Source organism: Haemaphysalis longicornis, unplaced genomic scaffold (genome assembly GCF_048455015.1).
Source record: "Haemaphysalis longicornis isolate Haplotype H1 unplaced genomic scaffold, Haemaphysalis longicornis Haplotype H1 scaffold_174, whole genome shotgun sequence".
Classification (NCBI taxonomy): Eukaryota; Metazoa; Arthropoda; class Arachnida; order Ixodida; family Ixodidae; genus Haemaphysalis; species Haemaphysalis longicornis.
The window spans coordinates 81922-102640 of NW_027526279.1; the positions used below are offsets into that span (position 1 = coordinate 81922).

The 20719-nt window shown below is 46.4% G+C and overlaps 1 protein-coding gene across 1 annotated transcript in view; it reads right to left on the bottom strand.

Annotated features, from left to right (window-relative positions):
• Positions 1 to 14925: 14925 nt before the first annotated feature.
• The window catches only part of LOC144166515 (cytochrome P450 2G1-like), a 50710-nt gene continuing 44916 nt past the window's right edge, over positions 14926 to 20719 (bottom strand). Inside the window, exons 8-9 of the mRNA XM_077696023.1 lie at positions 16883 to 17073; positions 14926 to 15219 (exon numbers count right to left, since the gene is read on the bottom strand). Coding sequence (XP_077552149.1) covers positions 15029 to 15219; positions 16883 to 17073 — 382 coding nt within the window. The 3' untranslated portion in view covers positions 14926 to 15028. The remainder of the gene's footprint in view (positions 15220 to 16882; positions 17074 to 20719) is intronic.

The following is a 20719-nucleotide window of genomic DNA, read 5'->3' on the forward strand; positions in this document are numbered from 1 at the left end:
ACTTTCAAAGTTTGCACCACAGTGACGTGTTATGAGCAAGAATGACGTTGTACATACTGGCCAACAATAAGACATAATTTCCAGTGCGTTAACTGCACGTTAGCATTGAAGTGATGCGGTCAAATGGAACTAGAGGCCCCATTACAGACGTCCAGTCATGTGTAGTCCCGACAGGTCAGTTAGGCGGCCGCCAATCGCACAAACAAGGTTCCGTGACGTCATAGAAAAGTTGCGGGAGATTGCGTAGGGGGTCGCGACTGCTTCACACGTTTTCTTTAATATCTCCGTTATTTGTTGGAAGATTGCGATGATATTGGTATCATTGTTATCGGGACTAAGCAGTCTTTCTAATAAACCCAACTTGTATTTTGTCTTCATGGCTCCTTTAAGTGCGGAACACTTTAGAGGCCCGGTTTGCTGTGGCAGCTCGTCTGTGGTCGCATTATCTAACCACCACAGTCACGCAGCGTCGCGCGTCCAAACAGAGGCTTTGTAAAGAAAACCGCTTCCCCTGGTGAAGATTGAACCAGGGTCCCCCACGTTATGAAGCTTATGTCAATCCCATTGCACCACAGAGGCACACGTTGCCCATATGTAAAGTGTTGGGGTGACCTTCGCTCTGGCCGCAGAGGCTGTCGTTGCTAGGCCGCAAATAAGTACCCAATAATCTAAAATAAGCAAAAAATCAAACTAATTCATTAATTACCCCAAAATAATCAAAACTCGATGTAGTGTCTATAGGCATCTCCAGGGACTGCGACGCCCTCTTGACTGCCTTAGGTATCAATGCCAGGCTGATACTGAAATTATTCAAGAGAGGACACCACAGCCCCTTCGGCGAATCAATTGACTTGACACTTGACAGCGTTCCGGTTGAGTGGAACAGCTTTAATTTTTTTTTTTTTTACTTTACAACGCTGCTGTTTGTGGCACATCAGGGAGGAATGCCTATTGTCAGGGGCAGTGCAAACATTAGCTGGTGAGTGGCCATTCTTATGTCTGTCTTCCTTATTCTCTAGCTTAATTATTTGAAGTGTGCGTTACAGTTGGCACGGCTGCCATTCTGATGTGGGAGTCTTTAATGTAAGCTAAGCTTGTATTTTGTGTTCATGGTTCCTTCAAGTCATCTATGCTGATAGAGGGGGAGTTGAAGTGATCTGACGCTAGGCAGCTCCCCAATATGCTTGTGCAGGGAGGCTCAAGTTATTCGAAAACTGCCAAATGAAGGAAGAAAAGTTGTAGTCTTAGTGATGTAAACATATAAAAAATGACAGGCACCTGTTTGGAGAAGCAGCTGTGGACTGCAGAAGAAGTGAATTAATTGCAACTGAGGAAGCAAAGAGGCCTGTATCATTGGCCCATTCCTTGGCAATGTCATTGCGGAGTACTCTTTGGTTTTTGGACCAAACGACCTTCGAAATCGGTCGGACAACTGACTCATCTTCAACTGCAGGCGTGAGGATCATGTTTATGGACTGTGATACCAAATGGTACCATATACAATTGGCGTTTCTTGCAGGGTGCACAAAGTCAATAATGCAATGTGATAGCGTGCATCTCCAATGGAGGTGACCCAAAGAGTACCAAAGTAGTTTCATATATGTAGAAAGTGCGTTGAATGAATAGATGTTTTTTTTTTTTTTCTATATGGAGGGTCACTTAACCAATCGTTCGGAGTTTTATGGACTTATGCTGCAGGTCTGAAATCCACAGCCAGAGCATCTAAGCTGCGAGGGTTGAATGGCGAGGCCACTTTGGCACGTGTGTGTGAAAATATTGGCAATGTTTGGAGCTATCCACTAGACAGCATGCCAGCCATATGGCGTATGTGGTCTGCGTCGACAACCAAAATTGTGACGTGGGTACAGTTTGAGGATCGTTTTCTTTTTTTTTTAACAGCGAAGCTGTTCTGTCCGAGGCTGTCATGGGGCGAGGCATGGTAACGCGAGCGCAGCGATGTAGAGAAAGCATAGCCATTAATAGGGGGAGAGAGTGGGCGCAGCCAAGGTGCGGGTGAGAGCACGCGCCAAGCGCACGTGGGCGGAGTCAAGGAGAGAAGACGGCCAGTTGGAGAACACGCGTGCAATAGAACACTACGGGATCCGGACAGTTTATCGAACGCCGTTTTATCGAACGCCGTTTTATCGAAGTCGTTTTATCGAACGCCGTTTTATCGAACGCCGTTTTATCGACGGACGTTTTATCGAAGCCGTTTTATCGAAAGTGTTTTTCTCGGCCTTTTCGAGTAACATAATTTGCAGTACGTTTTTTTAATTTCCTCCTCGCTATGTAATTTGCAAATCTTGTCTCCACAGCAGGCCTATTTAAAAACATTTATAGTCTGTCTTCTAGTTGACTTTTATTTCCTGCGTGTTTTTCTTTGTTTGTTTTTGTGATGCGCAAAATATGTCACCAGAATTTTTTGCTGTGTTCATTGCGCAACTGGTACTGCCATAACGAATCTCCTTGTGTCTCTATCCCCTCTGATCCGAAGCATATCACGGCATTGTGGCGTATTGATTAAAATGCCTCGATATGCTTCGTACCTTTTTGTATAAACCGCTTTTGTGTCGACACATAATCTAATTATTTCGCCGCGTATGTTATACATAAGTCAGGCACTTCTTGGCGCTTGAGGGTCCAATGTCAAAAACCTAACTGGAACGCTAGCAAAAGTCTCTCCCGATTTCTGCATTCCTAATTCTTAATGGGATCTGAGTTCAGTTGCTAAGAGGTTACCAAGCCTTGCACTACTGTTCTCGTTGCCTTGCATGAACTAACGAGAAAAACGTTAGGTACAAAATTGTCACCGTACTGCAGGTTGGTTCGTTTTCATCTCCCTCTGGTTGCACCCCAGCAGACATGCTGGGGTGCATGCTCTTGCCTTTTTATCATAAGGCATAAAAACAGTAAGATCAAAATAGTAAACACCGAAAATGGAGAAATCATGAAGGTCTACTCAAAATACAGCGTCGTGACCCGATTACCTCTAAATAAAAATGGAAAAATTAAAAAATGAGAAAGAGCAATACTATGGCCCGTGCGATTACCTGAACAAGGCACACAAAAAACCAACAAAATGCGCTGCCTGGTCCGGCGTGTTCCTCCAAGGCCACCACGAAAACGTAAGGTTGGTGAATCAAAAGAGGGGCTAAGAGTGTTGACGCAAAAGTAGAAAATTATACGAAATCCTGTATTTTTTTTATTTGAGCATGATTAACAAAAAAACGTAAATTGTGATGGGATGGGCAATTGTCCAGCTGTACTAGCTTACGAGTTTCCCTAGTGCGAGATGACCTCTGACGACTTGTCCTACTTGACGAGTTCACCTATGACGAGTTGGCTGTGACAGGTTCCCTTGTGACGATTCTCCTAGACTCCACCACCTCTGTTGGGGTCTCACTATCACTGTCGGAACCCCCCTGTTCCAGTCACATAGCACTAATCTTTCAGAAGTTCTTGGCCCAACATTTCTCCAGATGCAAACAGTGTGACCCCAAGGTCCGAGTAGGAGTCGCGGGTAAACCTCGTGACTACCCAAGAGAAAATATATGAACTGGTTTTAGCTGGTCTCTGCTGGTTTCTGCTGGTCCCAGCTTGGCCGCTACTGGTCCCAGCTGGGCCGCTGCTGGTCCCCGCTAGGCCACTGTTGGTCCCAACAGGGCCTCAGTTGGGACCATCAGGGCTCCAGTTGGTCCCAACTGGGCTGCTTTTGGGACCAGCAAGGCTTCAGTTGGGACCAGCTGGGCTGCTGTTGGAACCAGCAAGGCTGTAGTTGGGACCAGCTGCAGTTGGGACCATAAGGGCTGCATTTGGGACCAACAGTTGCTCCCAGGACTTCTTGGTACCCAGATGGTCTCTGCTATAAAGACCGACTGGAACCAGCAAATCATTAGCCGAAGGTCGTAGGACGTCTACAGCTCAACTTTGTGCTCCTAAAACGAATATAAGCCTGGTCCCGAAACAATTGGAGAGCTGCAGTGTATGTGCCCAATTCGTTTCTTGAGTCCTGGTTTTTTTGCTATTTCTAGGCATAATATACTCGCCGAATATTCTATTCTAATTCCCAAGAGAAAGAGAAAGAAAAACGGACCCTCGCCCACCAACACTGCAAAAATCAGCCATGCCCTAACCCACACTTTTCGCTTCATAAAGCAGCCAAGTCGGAGCGGACCTAAAAGCTGACAATCGTAGAAGGAACCTGAATTTGCAGCTTCAAGCTATAAATGTATTTTTGTCGCTGATTGTTCGTTAACGTACCGGCCGTACCGGCAACGTTTTTTTTAACAAGCCGGCCGCGAAGCCAACTGAAGCCGTGCCAAGCTAGTTGTTTCCTAGCCAACATGGCGACGATTACAAAGTGCGGTGTGCGGTGCTGTGATCGTGTGTTTGCGCGGGACGAATACGGCGCCAACTGAGCATCTTGTAACGTAATTCTACATCAAAACAGTCGGCGTCATGTCATGGAGTGTTGCCGAAGATGTTTTTTTGCCCACCGAACTTTTGTGAACGTGAACACGGCCGCATTTCGCGGCGTCATGGTGTAGTACGTAGGACTCGCCGCTTCGTATGTCTTTGTTAGAGTTCGTGTGTCCTGTGAAAAGACGCTACCTGCATCACTTGCTGTGCAAAGGTGAATGCCGTTCCGATATAAATTCATAATGGGAATGCTGTTCAATGGCCGTTGTATAATTTGTCCAGAGGAGTTCTAGACGCCACGAAATTAAGTCGCTGTAAAAACGACAAGGGAAGTGTGCATGGCAGTTGCAACATTTGCTGGTAAATAAAATGCATCTGAGTGCATCATGTGTAATGTCTACATCATGCTGTTCTAGCTGGAGGCACATGCCACTGGCAATATATATTTTCCCCACCAAGTGACTAATTCTAGATGAGAGCAGCAAGCCTGTGGGTCCCAATGGGGACCAACAGCCTGCTGGGACCAACAGCTTGCTGGGGCCAACAGCTTGCTGGTCCCAACGGGGACCAACAGCCTGCTGGGGCCAACAGCTTGCTGGTCCCAACGGGGACCAACAGCCTGCTGGTCCCAGCTGCTTGCTGGTCCCAACGGGGACCAGCAGCCTGCTGGTCCCAGCTGGGAATTTGGCCATAAACCACCTCAACGGGGACCAGCAGAAACCAGCAGAATATTTTCTCTTGGGTAGAACAATTGTGGGGTACAAGACTCTGGATCACGTAATGATGAACCATGGCGCAAGGGATATATTTTTCAACACTAACCTAAACACGCCGATACACATCTAAGGAATATTGCGCACGGGGTTCGGGTTGGTACTATAGGGGCAAATTCTGTAATATAAACAAGGGGGTCATACATGCTTGAGTGAAATCAATAAAGACTCGAAAAATAAAAATAATTTAATAAAGCAAAAGTGATCGAACACGGGAAAGGCGCGTCAACATATATAGATAGGTTTTTTATGTAATGCACGTCAGAGAGAATGTAGGAGGAAGGTTACTGCAGGTTAGGTTAATGCGATGGCCAGTTAAACAAAATAAACCCCGAAAATTACAATGCAAGCCGCAAAACCGCACTTTCGATAAAACGGACGTAGGTGGTTCGATAAAACGGCATTCGATAAAACGGCGTTCGATAAAACGGGCATTTTTTCGATAAAACGGCGTTCGATAAAACGGCGTTCGATAAACTGTCTGGGAACCGAACACTACACGTGCAATGTACGCGCCGAACATTGCGCGTGCAGTGTTCGGTTCGGAGGAGCACGCATATGTAAGTGCGCTAGGCGGTCGGTCGTTTCTCGAATGTTCGGAAAATGGGTAATGTCGCGCGTGCTCCGCCCGTCGGCAGCTCTAGCGAGAGCTGGCCGATGAACGGGCGCGAACGAGAATTGATACAGCTAGCTTTGAAAAGTTCTGTTGTGTTTAGCTTTGCGATTATGGAAAGCCAGGCAGCTTGGCTGTAAATATGAGCATTCGCAACGTTAAGTCAGTTAATTCAGCTTGCACTAGGCTGGAAAAATAGCAGAGCTGGGGTCCACCTAGCTTCTCCTCACACGGACAGCAGAAGAGAGGGAGCTGCCGGACCCCAGCAGTGGAAAGCCGTTTGGACGGCAATGTAAAGCAAACACCATTACAGTATGACAGCCGAACCTCGTTACAACGAAGTAGTATCAGAACAGTAATTTAGTTCGTTATATCCGATATTCGTTGTAACAAGTAAAGCTCAAAATTGTTTTAAACCAATCGGCAGTCTGGCTCCAGTGAAAATTGTTGATACAAAAATGCATTATTTTAATCTTGTAACCTACTATATACAAGGTAACCCTTATCTTTCTCCTTGTGTCATTTTAAGCTCAATGAACCAGAACATGAAACGGGAAGTTACAACAGAACAAACTTCATTTGACAAAACAAGCGTCCCTATTTTTTCAAGGAAGGGTGTGATCTGTCTATTGGCTAATCACAGCACTTAGCAGGATGAAGTTTTCCACAGTGAGCACGAACAAAGCGGCCTTTTCTACTTCCGCAGTTTCGGACGCAGGGAGTTTTTCCAAGTAGCTTCTCAGGCTAACGCCACCTATATACTGTGCCGCCTGTCGATAGAAGTTGCTTTCACCAAAGCTTCCTCCTTCACTCTCAGCATGACTGACAGCCGTGCTTGTGACGTGTGTGCCACGGACGAGACAACCCTAGAGAAATTGTCACTGGTCTCTGCTGGTTTATGGCCAAATTCCAAGCTGGGCGCTGCTGGTCCCGGTTGGGACCAGATGGGACCAGCAGCGCCCAGCTAGGAATTTGGCCATAAACCAGCAGGGACCAGCAACCATTTTCTCTAGGGAAAGAACACCTCTTGTGTCACTGTGCCCGGTTTGCAATTCAGAGACTGCACCTTTCAACCACACTACGGAAACTCGACAACCAAGCCAGTAACTGCGCAGACTATTTTGTGTTACAGGCGTTGTCCATCACAGTCCCAAAAGGCCACAAAAGCGCTACTTCGTTTTTTAAAAACCACAGGCTTGTCGAACAATTGCAGAGACACCGTGTATCATTTTTCATTCGTCAGTTTGTTAGTTTACCTGTTCAGTTCGGGCTAATTATTATCGCCCATTGTTTCGTTTCTGTAGTTACCTTTAATTTTTCTTTTCTTGCTCCTCAAGTTCCATTCCCCGTCTTTTCAATGCCCTTTCTTTCTCTTTAAATCCATCCTTTCCCACTTCCCATGTGTAGGGTAGGTAGCCAACCGGACTGTAACCTGCAGCTGGTTAACGTCCCTGCAGGCCTTTCATGCACTGTATTATCCGAATTCCTTTTCAGCCTACTGGTCAAAGATTTCTTCGTTATATCCGAAAGTGCGCGCGGCTCTGTTTCACTATCGTTGTTTCACTATCGTTATAAAAGAACAAGTGTCAATAAAATGAATCCTGATCAAAGTTCGTATTTATTTCGCTATAGCTTATAATTCACTATAAGTGTTCGTTATAACAAGGTTTAGCTGTATTCAATGGCAACAGTGGTCATCTCTTTCGTCATCGCCGTCGTTATCCGACAGCGCATGCAGTCACGCAGGTCAAATCGTCTTGTAGCGCGTCCCGGTCTTTCACTTCTTCAGCTGGCCCAGTGGCCGTCTCCATGTGTGGATGGTGGTGGTGGTGGTTCCAGTGAAATGGCGCGTACCCAAATGTGTGGATTGTGAAGAGATTGTGAAGAGATGGCTTGACAGATTCGTCGTCATCGTCTTCGGCGCGGCAGACCCGTGATTCGGCTGACCCGGGGCGCGCCGGTCGGTACACGTTGACGACGCGGGAGCTCCTCATGAGACGTAAGCTGCAGGCACAAGCCTGGACGAAGCCGGGTGGCCACCAGAAAGTAGCAAGGGTTTACCACTGCTCCGCGTTTTATTTAATTTATCCGTTAATTGTTTGAGGTTTGCGATAAAATCAGTAGCACTGTTATCGGAACGATGCAGTCTTCATAATGCAACAAACTTGTGTTTTGTCTTCATGGCCCCTTTAATGTTTTGCAAGAGTTTGTCGAGGTTTGGTCACCCCAAGAAGAGATCTGGACACATTCCAGATATGGGTGGTGTGTAAAGATGACCGTTGAGGACATTTCAAAGGTCAAGTGGCCGGTTTGTCAGCATATGTTCCTCCCTCCTTGGCCAGCACTACAATTCTTGACTGCAGAGCAATGTTGCGTCCCGAAACGAAGGGGCTACCAATTGGGGACTGTCTTCCGTGCGCGGGTGATGTACTTTGTGTGTTGGCAGACTGCGGAATGCGTTGCAGCGCTTCACGTGCCTTATAGGGCAGATGACACATATGTCTTCCAAGTCTGCTACGGCGTTGGGCCAGTTTACGAGTTTTGCATGAGGACGGCGCTTAATCATGGATGCGGGAACTTACACGAAGGTTCACCTTAAAAATGTAGGGATTGCTGCATGCCTAGTGTGCCCTCGGTATTCTCCCAACCTTCCTTGAAGGGTCCTCAAATCCACGCAAGGTCTGGGGTGGTGTCGACTATTTGCCTGATCACCAATCATAAGAGCACTTCGCTATGTATAGCGAGATCCACAGGTCTGAGCCCCTAACTTCAAGCAAACATTGTAGTCGGCCTTTCGAAGCTGATACCGCACTTTCGAAATATTCAAATGCCTGTAGCTGCTCGGAACACCTCTCAAAATTGCCATGTGTAATGCACGGTCAACAAACGCAACCATCCACTCAGATAAGGCTTTAAATGAAAATGGCCTCCTCACAGCGCTTGTGCAACGAAGTTAACCTCTGCACTAGAAGTGCAAGCCATCCTTCTGGGTGCTCAGATGATCCCAGACACTACGCCTCTTCGAATGAAAAAACTCTGCAGACCCATCAAGCATGACCATAACATTGATATCCGAGTGCAGAGGATACGTGGCCACCACGGTAACCCCGGGAATGAGGAGGCCCGTAGGTTCGCGAGAGAGACAATACTCCACCACCCTTCAAAATCTCCAGCGCCTTCTCTTCCACTTATAACCATTCACGTACCTGAAGACCGCAGGAACACATTTTGACAAGAAAGCAAGAAAGAACTCAGATTAACAATTCCTAAACTTCTGCACCCGATACCCCGCAACATCCCATGAGCTGCACAAGTAATTCTCACAAAGGCCCGCACGAGTTATATGTCCTTATAGAAGACATCCTAGCTCGCGGCCGTTACATCCGTACAGGACTCGCTATACCCAAAAAACGATGCCAACAACGTGCTGCTTCACAGTGTTCCTTCGTGAATGAGGCTCACCTTATCAATAGAACATGAACTTTATCGCCCCCTAACCCATAACTTCTTCCTCTATCTTCCCCACAGGCCAGAGGGCCATCCTTGTATAATAAATTTATTTATTCATTCATTCCCTGTACTAATTTAAACTCACAACTTTTCTTCGCCTCATTAAATAGTCAAAAGCAATTTTAAACACTTCAGTAACATGAATTAGGTTCTTGAGATCTATACAGATGAGCTTATAGAGCAGTGTTGCGAAGCTACCACTCCGGAATTGGAATCATTCCGGATTCATTCCACCTTTTGCAGGGGCCGGAATGGAATGGGAATGGAATGAGGGCAACGTTTGGAGGAATCGAATGGGAATGGAATTAAGTGCCAAATTTCGTCTGGAATGGAATGTGGATGGAATATGAATGGAATGGTGATTTTTATCCGATGGTGTCACCATTGCTGGCACCTTCCGGCACCTAAATTAGTCTGTGGCGAGGGCTGCGTCGGTATATCTGAAAAAGAGCACCGGTGACAAAAACGAGCGCGCATATACGGAATCTCGAGTAACTGAATCCGAAAAGCCTGCTGCATCGCATGTGAAAGTGAACTTCCAGCCGCGCAAGCGCGTCTTGCCGGTGGCGCCGTTAGGTCGAATCTTCGTGATTTCGCAGGCTTTTTGAGGCATAAGTTTCTCTGTACAACTGTCCGTGGCGCCGATGGCAGACCGGCGTCTGAGTGGCAGGCGCCGTGTGCCTGCAGGCCAAAATGCGGGGAATAGCATCGAGATGCAGGGGTGGGGAATATGAACAGCGCGCATCCGAAGCCGCGGTGTTTCTCATCACAAGCTGATGCTGCGAAATCTTGGACCTAGCAATATGAAGCATTCGCGCATGAAACACGAAACAACGGGTCTGCTTGGCGTCCTCCTCGCATCCTCCTCGCGTCCTCCGTACCCGGAGTCGGCGCACGATGACTATCGTTGTAGCTTGTAAGCCGACCTGGTAGGCATCTCCCGGGAATGAAAAGCCAGCCTGTCGACCCTCTGTCCGTCTGTTGCAGCGGGGCCCCGGGGCTCCAACAGATCAAAACCAAGGCAGCAAAAAAGAAAATTGTGGGTGAGGGCCCTGTGTGTGTGCCCGGCACCCGCCATAGGCGTAAGAAGCGAGCTTCGGATGTGTTACTGAGCTTTTTACCTCCACGTTGTGATACGGTTGTGGGCAGCTGTGATATACGATTACATTAGATATTAAATATGCCAATGCAGAAGATACAGCTGCCGAAGGGCGTTTATATCTAACAGTTCCGGCTCCAGCAGCGCCCTTGTTTGCGAGCGTTTTGACAGCTCTCAGCAGTGCGACACCGTGCTGTGCTTCGATCCGAAAGTACGGCCGTCTTCTTTAGTTGTGCCAAACTGGTTCGTGGTTTGGTTGCTGTGTTTCTGTGCACGTGGCATTTGCGCCTGGGTACAAACGCACCTGATTACTGAAGCATTAGTCGTCGGTTTTAAAGTTGGAGCATCGCCACTATTCAGGTAGGAAAGCCTCATTTCAAACTTTTGATCAGGTCCTCGTGGATATTGTTTGCGCGTTCATGGAAACAAACTGCCTGACCATACTACTTTATTTTGCCAGGTCTCCCGCCACGACATGGTTCTGCCACTTTAAACGAGGGGGTCATAAATAATGCCCTGAATTGAACGGATTGGGCTGAGGTAGGGCCAGGTATAATAAACAAGCGAAATGGAGGTCAACGTGGAAGCGGTGACGACTATCCCACAGTGAATGCAAAACTTAAAGGGACACTGAAGTGATTTGTAAACAATGCGGGATTACGAGCGCAAACTGTAGTCCGGAGTCCCTGGGCCCTGTTTCGACCACTCTGTGCGCGTTTACGCGAATTTATTTAGTAGAAAAATCAATTCGAAAATGCTGTCCTCCTCTCTTTACGCTCGCCCATTTTCTGTGGCGTTTTCGTGTGACGTCAGCAGGAGAGGAGCTGACAATTGGCTGCGCTACTGCACGGCTCGCCTACCTTCCGCGACCGAGTCAGCCCTCATTCCCACAGCCGTTTTTCACCCCGTCACGTCACCGTCCCGTCGTCCCGTCACCGTCTTCCGTCATGGGCGCCGTTTTTCGACCGATTTCTCGCCGAAAACGGTGCGACGGTGACGGGAGGCCTAGCTCTACGTTTCCGTCACGTCAACGTTACGGGACCTTGCCCCGCGCTAAACCAGCTAATCAGAAAACAAATTTTTACGGCTAAATTTAGCGAAAAGTGAGCACAAACCATTTTATTTACTTTTCGGGTTAAAGACGCTCAATTCTAGGCTAAACTGATCACTAGGCAGACGACCCTGTAATCTGACGGAAAGCTCCCGTGTAGATCCAGTTCGAACACTTCTCCTTTCCGTCAACGTCGCTTTTTGTTGACGTGACGGTGCCGTGACGGAGAAGGTGACGGCTGTGTGAATGAGGGCTCAGTCGGCCCACCGTTTAGTCCGCAGGCCGCCAACGGGTCGTCGCAATTCGCTCGATCAGTTGAAACTAAGCCACAACACGTTTGCGAATGGAAGAATGCGCCTTTATTTACTTCGTTAGTTTGTACACTGTATCTAGCTCCACGTCAAGGTCGCTTCACACAAGCGCTGCACAAGCGCACATGCGACGCTTCGCTGACTGGTACGCCAGTAGGAAAATATAAGGCCTCTTGAAGGGGGAGAAGAGTGAGCGAAGTCAATATAGGTACTAAGCAAATAAAATCAACTGATATTTTTACCGTACAGCGTAAAACTAGGGTGCGGGAATCACCTTTTTGCGCTGGGCGAACAAGCAGAGCGGTCAGCAGCACGACTACGCATCTGCGAACGCTTTCCCGTCTACGAAATGCAATTGCTAGACGTGAGCTATTGTGGAAACTCGGGGGACGCTTACTGCACGAGCGCAATACAACAAATAGTCACCTAAGCTGCTCGAAATACTAAAACTAAATAAAAGTGTAAACTGGTTATACATTATATACTTTATCTTTTCCGTCGCCGCCAGCGGCCCTCTGTGGCCTAGTCCTCTGGGGTGCTAGATATGTCACCGCAAGTGTTTTGCCAGTCACAAGTTCGAATCGCCGCGGGTACATGCTTTTTTTTTTTATGAGTTAACTTTTTTGTTTTTCGCCGATGTTTTCTATACTGAGTTCACCTTTTTTTGGACCGCAACGTTCATTGCTCCACGAACTAGTCCACAGAACTCGCGCAGGCTGGCACTGCCGCGCTAGCGAGTTCTCGTTGGCGTGCTGTTGCCATAAGCACCGACTGCTTGCGGGCAGTGGGCACAGGCCAGAATCAACAGACCATTGGCCTGGTGCGAACACGCTTTTTACGATACAGGCATGAGCGAGGCAAGCTCCAAATATGGGGGAAAAGCGCATGCATTTGAGCGTCTGCGGGGACGCGGAGGGCGTTCATGCACTGCGTAGGCCTCAGATAGTGAATGCTACGATTCCAAGCCGTCCTGGGAGGCTTATATTATGCATTTTACAGCCGGCAACATGGCAGAAGCGCGGTACTACGATAACTGGGATATTGAGAATGCCCATCCAACGACGCCATCGAATGTCAAACATGTTGTTTTACAGACCGAAGCCGAAACCGAAACTTGTTTGATTGCTAACCTTGGGCATCGTCCAATCACGGCGCCCCCTCCTCCAACGTCACAGCTTAGTTTGTGCGGCCGCCGCAAACCGCGCATGGTAGTTTTTCTTCTTTCGCGCTTTGTAAAATAATTACCGATTTGTCAACCGGATAAACGATGAAAAGTGTGCTAATTTGAGCCAGTCTACACAGTGCAAGCAAAAACTGGAGCTTGACAAATTCACTTCAGTGTCTCTTTAACGAGTGACGCCGCCCTCCCGTCTCTCTCGTTGGCACAGTAGCATTACTGGATAATGCTGTAAATTCACTTGAAATGATTTAAGTAAGCATTTAGAATGCGTGTACATGTGAGAAAGCTCCGCGCGACAAGTTCTCCACTGCATACTAAATACGCTGGTATGACGGTACGCAAAGCAGATAGCAAGAAAAAACGCGACAGACTGTGCAAGGAAACGGAAAAGGCAGATATCAACGTAGTAGCTGCGTTATCTCGCGTCGCGCAAGAACAAACCGTTAAAACAGGCTAACATGCAAATACCATAATAAGTAGCGCGTTCCCGCTACTCATTATGCAAAAAAGGGGCAGTGTGACACTGCCCCTTTTTCAAGCGAAAGCTTTCTAAGAGGGACAGACGCCGTTAGTCAAAAAACTAATACATTTCCCCATAGACCGGTTGCTCGACAGAAAAGCTCAGATAACATCTCTGGACACACGGCGTGTGCGTGAAACCGGGGACCGCAAATAAAGTTTTTATCTCTCTAACTCTGAAACTGGGCTTCGATTGTGTCAAAACGCTTACTAGAAAATCGCAAAAGACGAACGGTTCTAAATAACACAACACACGCGTCGATCATGACGACGGAGTGTAATGGTATATCTTATAAACCACGTAACCGTGTACATTTAGATCGTTCGAAGATGCGTTTGCTTATTGCGCGAAAAATCGTCGAATCGGTTCGTTCTTCGCTTCCGATTTGGGTGTTTAAGGGTTTGGCGATTGGTTGGACGCACTTTTAGCTTTCGCGCTTCTCTCTACATTCCTGACGAAGGGATGGTTAATGCTTGCATTAGAAGGGTAGCTGTTCTGCACGAAATATGTAACCAACCTGCTACCTCCCGAATCGGTGACGAGTGACACATTTTACATACTCCTGCCGGTTTTAACGCGTATGATAACGTCAGATTTATGTTGCGCTCCTCGATAGAGCACGTGAGGCAGTTGGTACGTTGAGGAATTAAAGGAATGGAATTGAACTGCCCGTCCATTCCAGGGGTGGGAATGGGCTAAATTCTGTCATTCCGAGGAATTGAAAGGAATGGAATCACGACAAGTTCTAATTCCTCGGAATGGAATAGGAATGGAACGGGGACGGCCATTCCGCAACACTGTTGTAGAGGAGATAATAGAGAACCATTAAATTTAATAACTTATAGTTGCGCTATTTTCTGATATTTTTATGAAGCAATTGTATATCCGTGGTGCATTCTTTCAACCCAAAGAAAATTATATTTTAGCAGCCTGAGCAACAACCAAAAATTACCCTGACAGCGGAGCTTCCGCGTTATGGTGTTGCTTTTTTGAGATCGAACGATTTTTAGCCACGTGAACTAAAAATCCACCAAAATTCCAGCATACACGGCCTCTATCGTTATGAACGAAAGAACACAGCCTAGGCATGCCTGTTTTCCTATGATAGACATTGAATAAGATTTTCTGATATTGGGCCAAATGCAATGCTTCGTACCCGCCATAATCAGGGTGAGCGACTCAGTCGGTTGAAATGTATGAAACACTCACGATTGTACGCAATAGTACTATTGTTCTGGGAACAGCTTTTTCTTACAACGAAAGCACCTGTTTGCCGCCACTCCACTTATTAGAATGTGGTGAGGGCTGCACTGTAAGTGTCACTGTGTACATGAACCTCATTTACATAAGAGAGGCTTATAAAATGAGTCATTTTACTCTTGCACAAAACGCTACTATTTACATACTGGATGCGCTACACAAATGTTTTGACAAAGGGAGCGAAATCAAAGGCAGGAAAAAAAAAAAGCTCAGTTGCTGCGTTCTGGAGCCTTTATTTCACACGGGACTGAACCAATATGGAGGATCAGTGTAGCTGCGCAGACAGCAAATATCAAAACTGCCCAGACAGACGTGGCTGAAACCGCAGCTTCAAGTTGTCGAATTTGTAAAACTTGAGGTCTTTGTCGTCGCGGTCACTCTGGGGTGGATTATCCAAAGTGACGCGAAATTTTTGCATCAGGAAAGTGAGCAAGAGGTAGATCTCCATCAGGGCGAATGTCTCCCCTGGACACGAACGCTTGCCTGCAATCCGAAATAGAGACGCGAAATACGCGGAATGCAAAGGTTTATTTTGCCTGTGCAGCAAAAAAAAAAAAAAAAAAAAAAACTATGACGGCTTTAGTTCGACTTGGGAACCTAGAGTAGTCTCTGCATGTGGAAGTTGCTAGCATACCCTGCGTGCGTTAATCTTTGGATTGTGGTCCGGCAACTTTGGCGGACCAACATGTTAATGTACTCAGTTAATATACAGAATACACATTATTTAACGCAAATCTGGGGAGCATTTGGAGCGAAATTTAAGTACATAACCGAGAGAGCTAGCATTCTTTTAATTAAGCTAGAATACTCGTTGAATTGTTTTTTATGGCAAAAAGAAATCAAAAACAGTGTCGGAGAGGGGCAAGATTAAAACATGTCGTCCCGAGCTGCTCCAAGCCGGACACAAAACGAGAGGAGAAGACACACGCTGCCCCGACACATGGTGCGTGAGTGGTGCGAAAGCGGGAAAATTGAAGTGAATTGAATGAACCTCCGTAGAGTTCATCGTGGGAGTAGCTTGAGGGTATTGTATGGGTGTAAGGGCTTGAGAGGAGGACAGGGTTCACGCGGCAGATACGGCAGCTGAAGACTATCAAACAGACAGACATGTTTGGGCACGTAGCTGAAGAAATACTATCGCCTTAAAAAATTCTTATCAATGGTACTTATTATTGGTGTGTATAAATTTTGAAGAGCTTGCGATTTCCAGCCGTCTGGAAACTTGTGCATCAACGTGAAAACGAGAAAAGGGTGCGTAATAACGGAGTATGTGAGAGTGATAAGGCAACATTTGTAAAAGGGATGAAAAAGCACCAGTTGCATGTTTGTTCAGGAGGAAAGGAACATGTTAATAACAATATTTTCTGTCATGTACAGGGAATGCATTCCTGGCATACTCTTCACAAGAAAGTTTTCAGCCAATGAAACTTATTTTGTTAAAGGGACGCGCGTTAATTATTGTATGAATTAATTGAGTTAGGTTATTAAAACGTTAGGCCTTTCTCGGGAAGGTTAGGGTTTCGTTACTTTTGAGAATGCCAAATGTCTCATTGAACTGCGTGAATGATGGTTTGTTCACCCTTTGCAATTGTGAGCTTTAGAATTCTATCTTTCCGCCGGTCGACAATAGATATGTTTTAATTAATTGCTACCGATAACTTAACTACATTTGCAGCTGATGGCAGTTATAAAGAGGCACATTCCTTTGGTACAAGTGTCTGGGACACAATACATTTGCACCGAATAGAGGTGTTCATTGCAGATTAATATTGCCACGCTTTTCTAGGTTCGAATAATTTAATAGAGAAGGAATTCAGAAGATGTAGTAGATGGTTTGTAAGTAGCATTATTTACGAGTTAATGCATTGCGCCATGCACGGTCACATGTGAGAGACGCATACTTTAAACGTACCACTGCACTCATAGAACCATTGACTGATACCGATAATAACATAATTGTTTTTAGTTACGCTAGATGACGTTGCCGGGGTAACACCAAACAAAATGAATTTTGTGCAAAAACGCGTTTTGTAGTTTCGACGTGCTTATAAATAACGAGGCTCAATTAAAAATTACCCTGATGTAAGGGCTGTTACAAAGCAATGTATTTATTCCTGAAGACTTTACTCCTGTACGTTGAACTTACCAAATGAAAAAGGAATTGCGCTGTCTGGCTTTGGACTCCGAAAGGAACCATCGTCATTCAAAAACCGGTTCGGGTCGAACCGCTCCGGTTCTTTCCAGTACTTGGGGTCATTGTGAACAGCAAACATGTTCAGAAGAACCATAGTTCCCTTCGGAATAAAGAGGTTGTCCACCACAACATCGTCACTGGTTCTGTGAAAGGGGTGGGATAAAAATGTAGAGTGGTCAGGCCGTGCATCAAAAATCGCTTGTATTGTTTCGCAATCTAAAGATAGTTAGTTCTAAGGGCGATAGCGTCACCTGCTACGGACGCGATAACACACTCAGCAGAGGTGTGTTGCAAAAGATTTCAAATTTTGTGGGATTGTGAGTGGAACCTACACATCATGGGCTTTTATGCGTTCTGTATAGTGGACTACCACTGATAAATTCCTGATTACTTGTATTTGTTTATGTTACCTGAGCTGATGTGTGCTGTCACCAATGTTTGTTATGAAGTGATTGCTATATATTGCGTTATCCTATGGGTATTGAAGTGAAATGTGTTTTTCTCTTATTGCTTCATATGCCTGAACACTATCTGTATATTGTATGTTGTTTGTGCACTACAGCTGCTTCTGTTGCTGCTCAAGCAGGGTCAAGAGGGTATACCTCCTTTTGCTTTTCCTCACCGTCATTTCTGCTCTGTACTGCCAAAATAGAACAATAAATGTAAATACAAATACAAATTTGGATCCCCTGGGGACCTTTACCGGGCGCTGAAATCTCGCCTCCCGGGCATTCTTCTTTTTTGCCTTCGTCAGAAAAACGGCTACTGCAGCGGGGATTGAACTCGCTTCCTTGAGTTCCAGACAACGCCTTAGCCTGTTTTCTTCTCTCGCCGTGTTCTCCTGTACTGGAAAATGAGTCCTAGGAAACGGGCGTTCCGCGAAAAAAGTCATTCGTGGAGCGAATCCGGGCTCCCTTTTTGCATTACCAGCTTCTGGGTTTCGGGACCGTTAGTGCAGAACGGTGAGAGAAGAAAACAGGCTTCTGCCACTTCGCTGCCGTGGCGGGTATTCGAAAACATTTCCGGGTGGCGAAGAATTCTCCTGACTCCTCGCACCCACTCTTGCAAGCAATTCGCCTCGCCCAACCCCAACGCACTCCAGGGAAATTAGGAATGTATTGAAGTAACAAAGAAAGGTGCGTGAGTTGGGAAGGTTTGAATGGTGGAACAAAGCGAGAAAGTTTTTTGGCGCTTTAGAAAAAAAAATTCCAGTGCTGTTAGTTTTTTGTCGTTTATTTCGAACTTTGTTCCATCTTGCAGAGTAAAAATGCTCGTTCCGATGGATTGTGAGGGTGAAATAGCTCCATGGGAATTTTCGCTTATATGGCGAAATTGCCTTTTAGGGTACCCCAGTACTGCTTACAATAGTATATTTGAAAATAAAGTTGAATACAATGCTACGATGCATGGCCGACAGCAATTATGTACTGGATGCCAACTAAGTCCTTACCAACCACACCAGGGTTTCTGGCACCATTTCTGCACCTTGATTTTGTGGCATCGCTTTTATAGGACGAAAGCAATAAGTAGCTTCTTTATCGGAAAAGCTTTTATCCTGCGTCTAGCAGTAAAAGGGCACCCAAATGGCCGACGGCGCAAAATGAACAGGAGCACAGTATAATTGAGTTGAAAAGAAAATAAAGGAAATTTTTGGACATGGGTGGGATTCCAACTCAGGGCTTCTAGAATGCGAGCCCAGTACGCATTTGTGGCATAACTTTGCTACTTTGGTTCAAACTGACTAAAACGTATACGTAGGGGTTTAGCTGTGGCCTCTGACTTAGAGAACATCGACAACCGGAGAACATCGACAATTACAATAAGTTTTGGCGTTGGTTAGCTCGTCATTAGACTCAACGTTAAGGTATAACCACGTGTTAAGGAAGGTGTAACAATAACGTAGCCAGTCAGGGGTGGAATGACGAATGAAGGGAGCTGCTTTCAAAAACTCACTGCCTTTTCAGCCATTCCAATTTGGCTGTGACGTCAACATTAAGGTGAGTGGTCAATGGCAACGACGCCTGTCTTCGGGAGCTCTCGGTTGGTTCACCAATTCCAGTTTAGCTCAGACGTCAACATAACCAATCGAAATTATCCATATACCCAATCAGTCAGGTTGACTAGTGACGGTGGCGGCTATAGCCAGATGCTCACAACCGATTCACTAATTCCCAAGTGGCTTCAACATCAACATTCTCCATCGGAGGAGTGCTGTGCCATTCAAATAAACATCAGGTAATGCGGTCGCGTTCCCAGCTTTTAACAAGTGCTTAAGTGGCCTTGAGGTTTTCTCATTCCAAGTTCGTTTCTTGTGTTTTGTCGGGGAGGGCATGTTCGCAGAAGACAGCTCCCAGTCCTAGCTTCGCAGTCTTTTTCGTTCCAGGTTGCTAGCATTTCGCCCCCCCCCTCTCTCTCTCTCTCTCTCACACACACACACACACACACACACACACACACACACACACACACACACACACACACACACACACGCGCGCACGCATACACACGCGCCGACACAGACACACACACTCACACGCGCACGCCCTCGAGCTATTATTTGGGCCAACCCGCCGCGGTGGCTCAGTGGCTAAGGCTTTGCGCTGGTGAGCACGACGTCGCAGGTCCGATTCCCGGCCGCGGCGGCCGCTTTTCTGATGAAGGCGAAAAGCAAAAACGCCCGTGTGTACGAGATTTCGGCGCACGTTAAAGATACCCAGGTGGTCACAATTAATACTGAGCCCTCCACTACGGCGCGCCTCATCGCCTGCGTTGCGTCGGCGCGTTAGAACCCTACATCAATCACTTAATTATTTGGGCCAACAATATGGTAATAACAAAGAGAAAGTAATCGAAACCTCTGTGTCGAAGCCAGCCGTGAGTATTGCGGCGAGTGTTGTAGCAGTCACCACCTTTCTATTCGTGGCACACTGATCCAGCGTCTGCAACTCCACACCTTGACCAGCAGAAGGAAACAGAGAAACTTGTTTTATAAAACAAGTTTCTCTGATTCAACACGCACACAAACCCTCCGCGGCATATCCAGATCATGGCGACGCCTGCGCAATATAAGGTTAGCTGCAAAGCAAAAGCATGGGACTACGTACAAAACATTTTCAAGCCTTTGCAAGCGTGCCCGCATGCCCAAGCTTGTTGTTGTTGTTGTTGTTGATGCCCAAGCTTGATGATCCTGCTTCTTCGTCTTTCACGTCATGTGTGCGAAAAATGCACTGTTTTACAGTCTAGTCCACTTATAACAATATCCAAGTGTCAAGGAAATCCCATCGTTATAACCCATAATTGTTATAAGCGGGTTGCTAAATAAAAAGACGGAGCAGAGCTCAAAACATTTTATTCGCATGCCAGCAAGGTCGTAATTCTACTAATTTGCGGAAACGAAGCCACAGTCGGTCACCTTTGTTTGCCGCGTGTGAAGGTAGCGCAAATCTCTTCTTTCAAGAGCATCTATAGGTGCTTCACCTAGCTGAGGTAAATGTCCTTGGCGGAAACAAAGTCCCCGAGGGACTGTGTCACGCATTTGGCCTTTTACGAAGACACTACTTGAGTAGGCTTCGCAACCGCGTCATTAGAGTCGTTACTGTTGCACTTTTGGTGCACAATATAACCGGATTCAATTGTTATATCCGATATTGTGACACTGGGGCATTGTTTTAAGCGGTTTATTTTAGAATAGAAAGAATACAAAAGTTGACAGTGATATAGTTGTTTATCGCTGTATCCGATATATTGTTATAAACGGTATCGTTATAAGTGGACTCGACTCTATTCAAG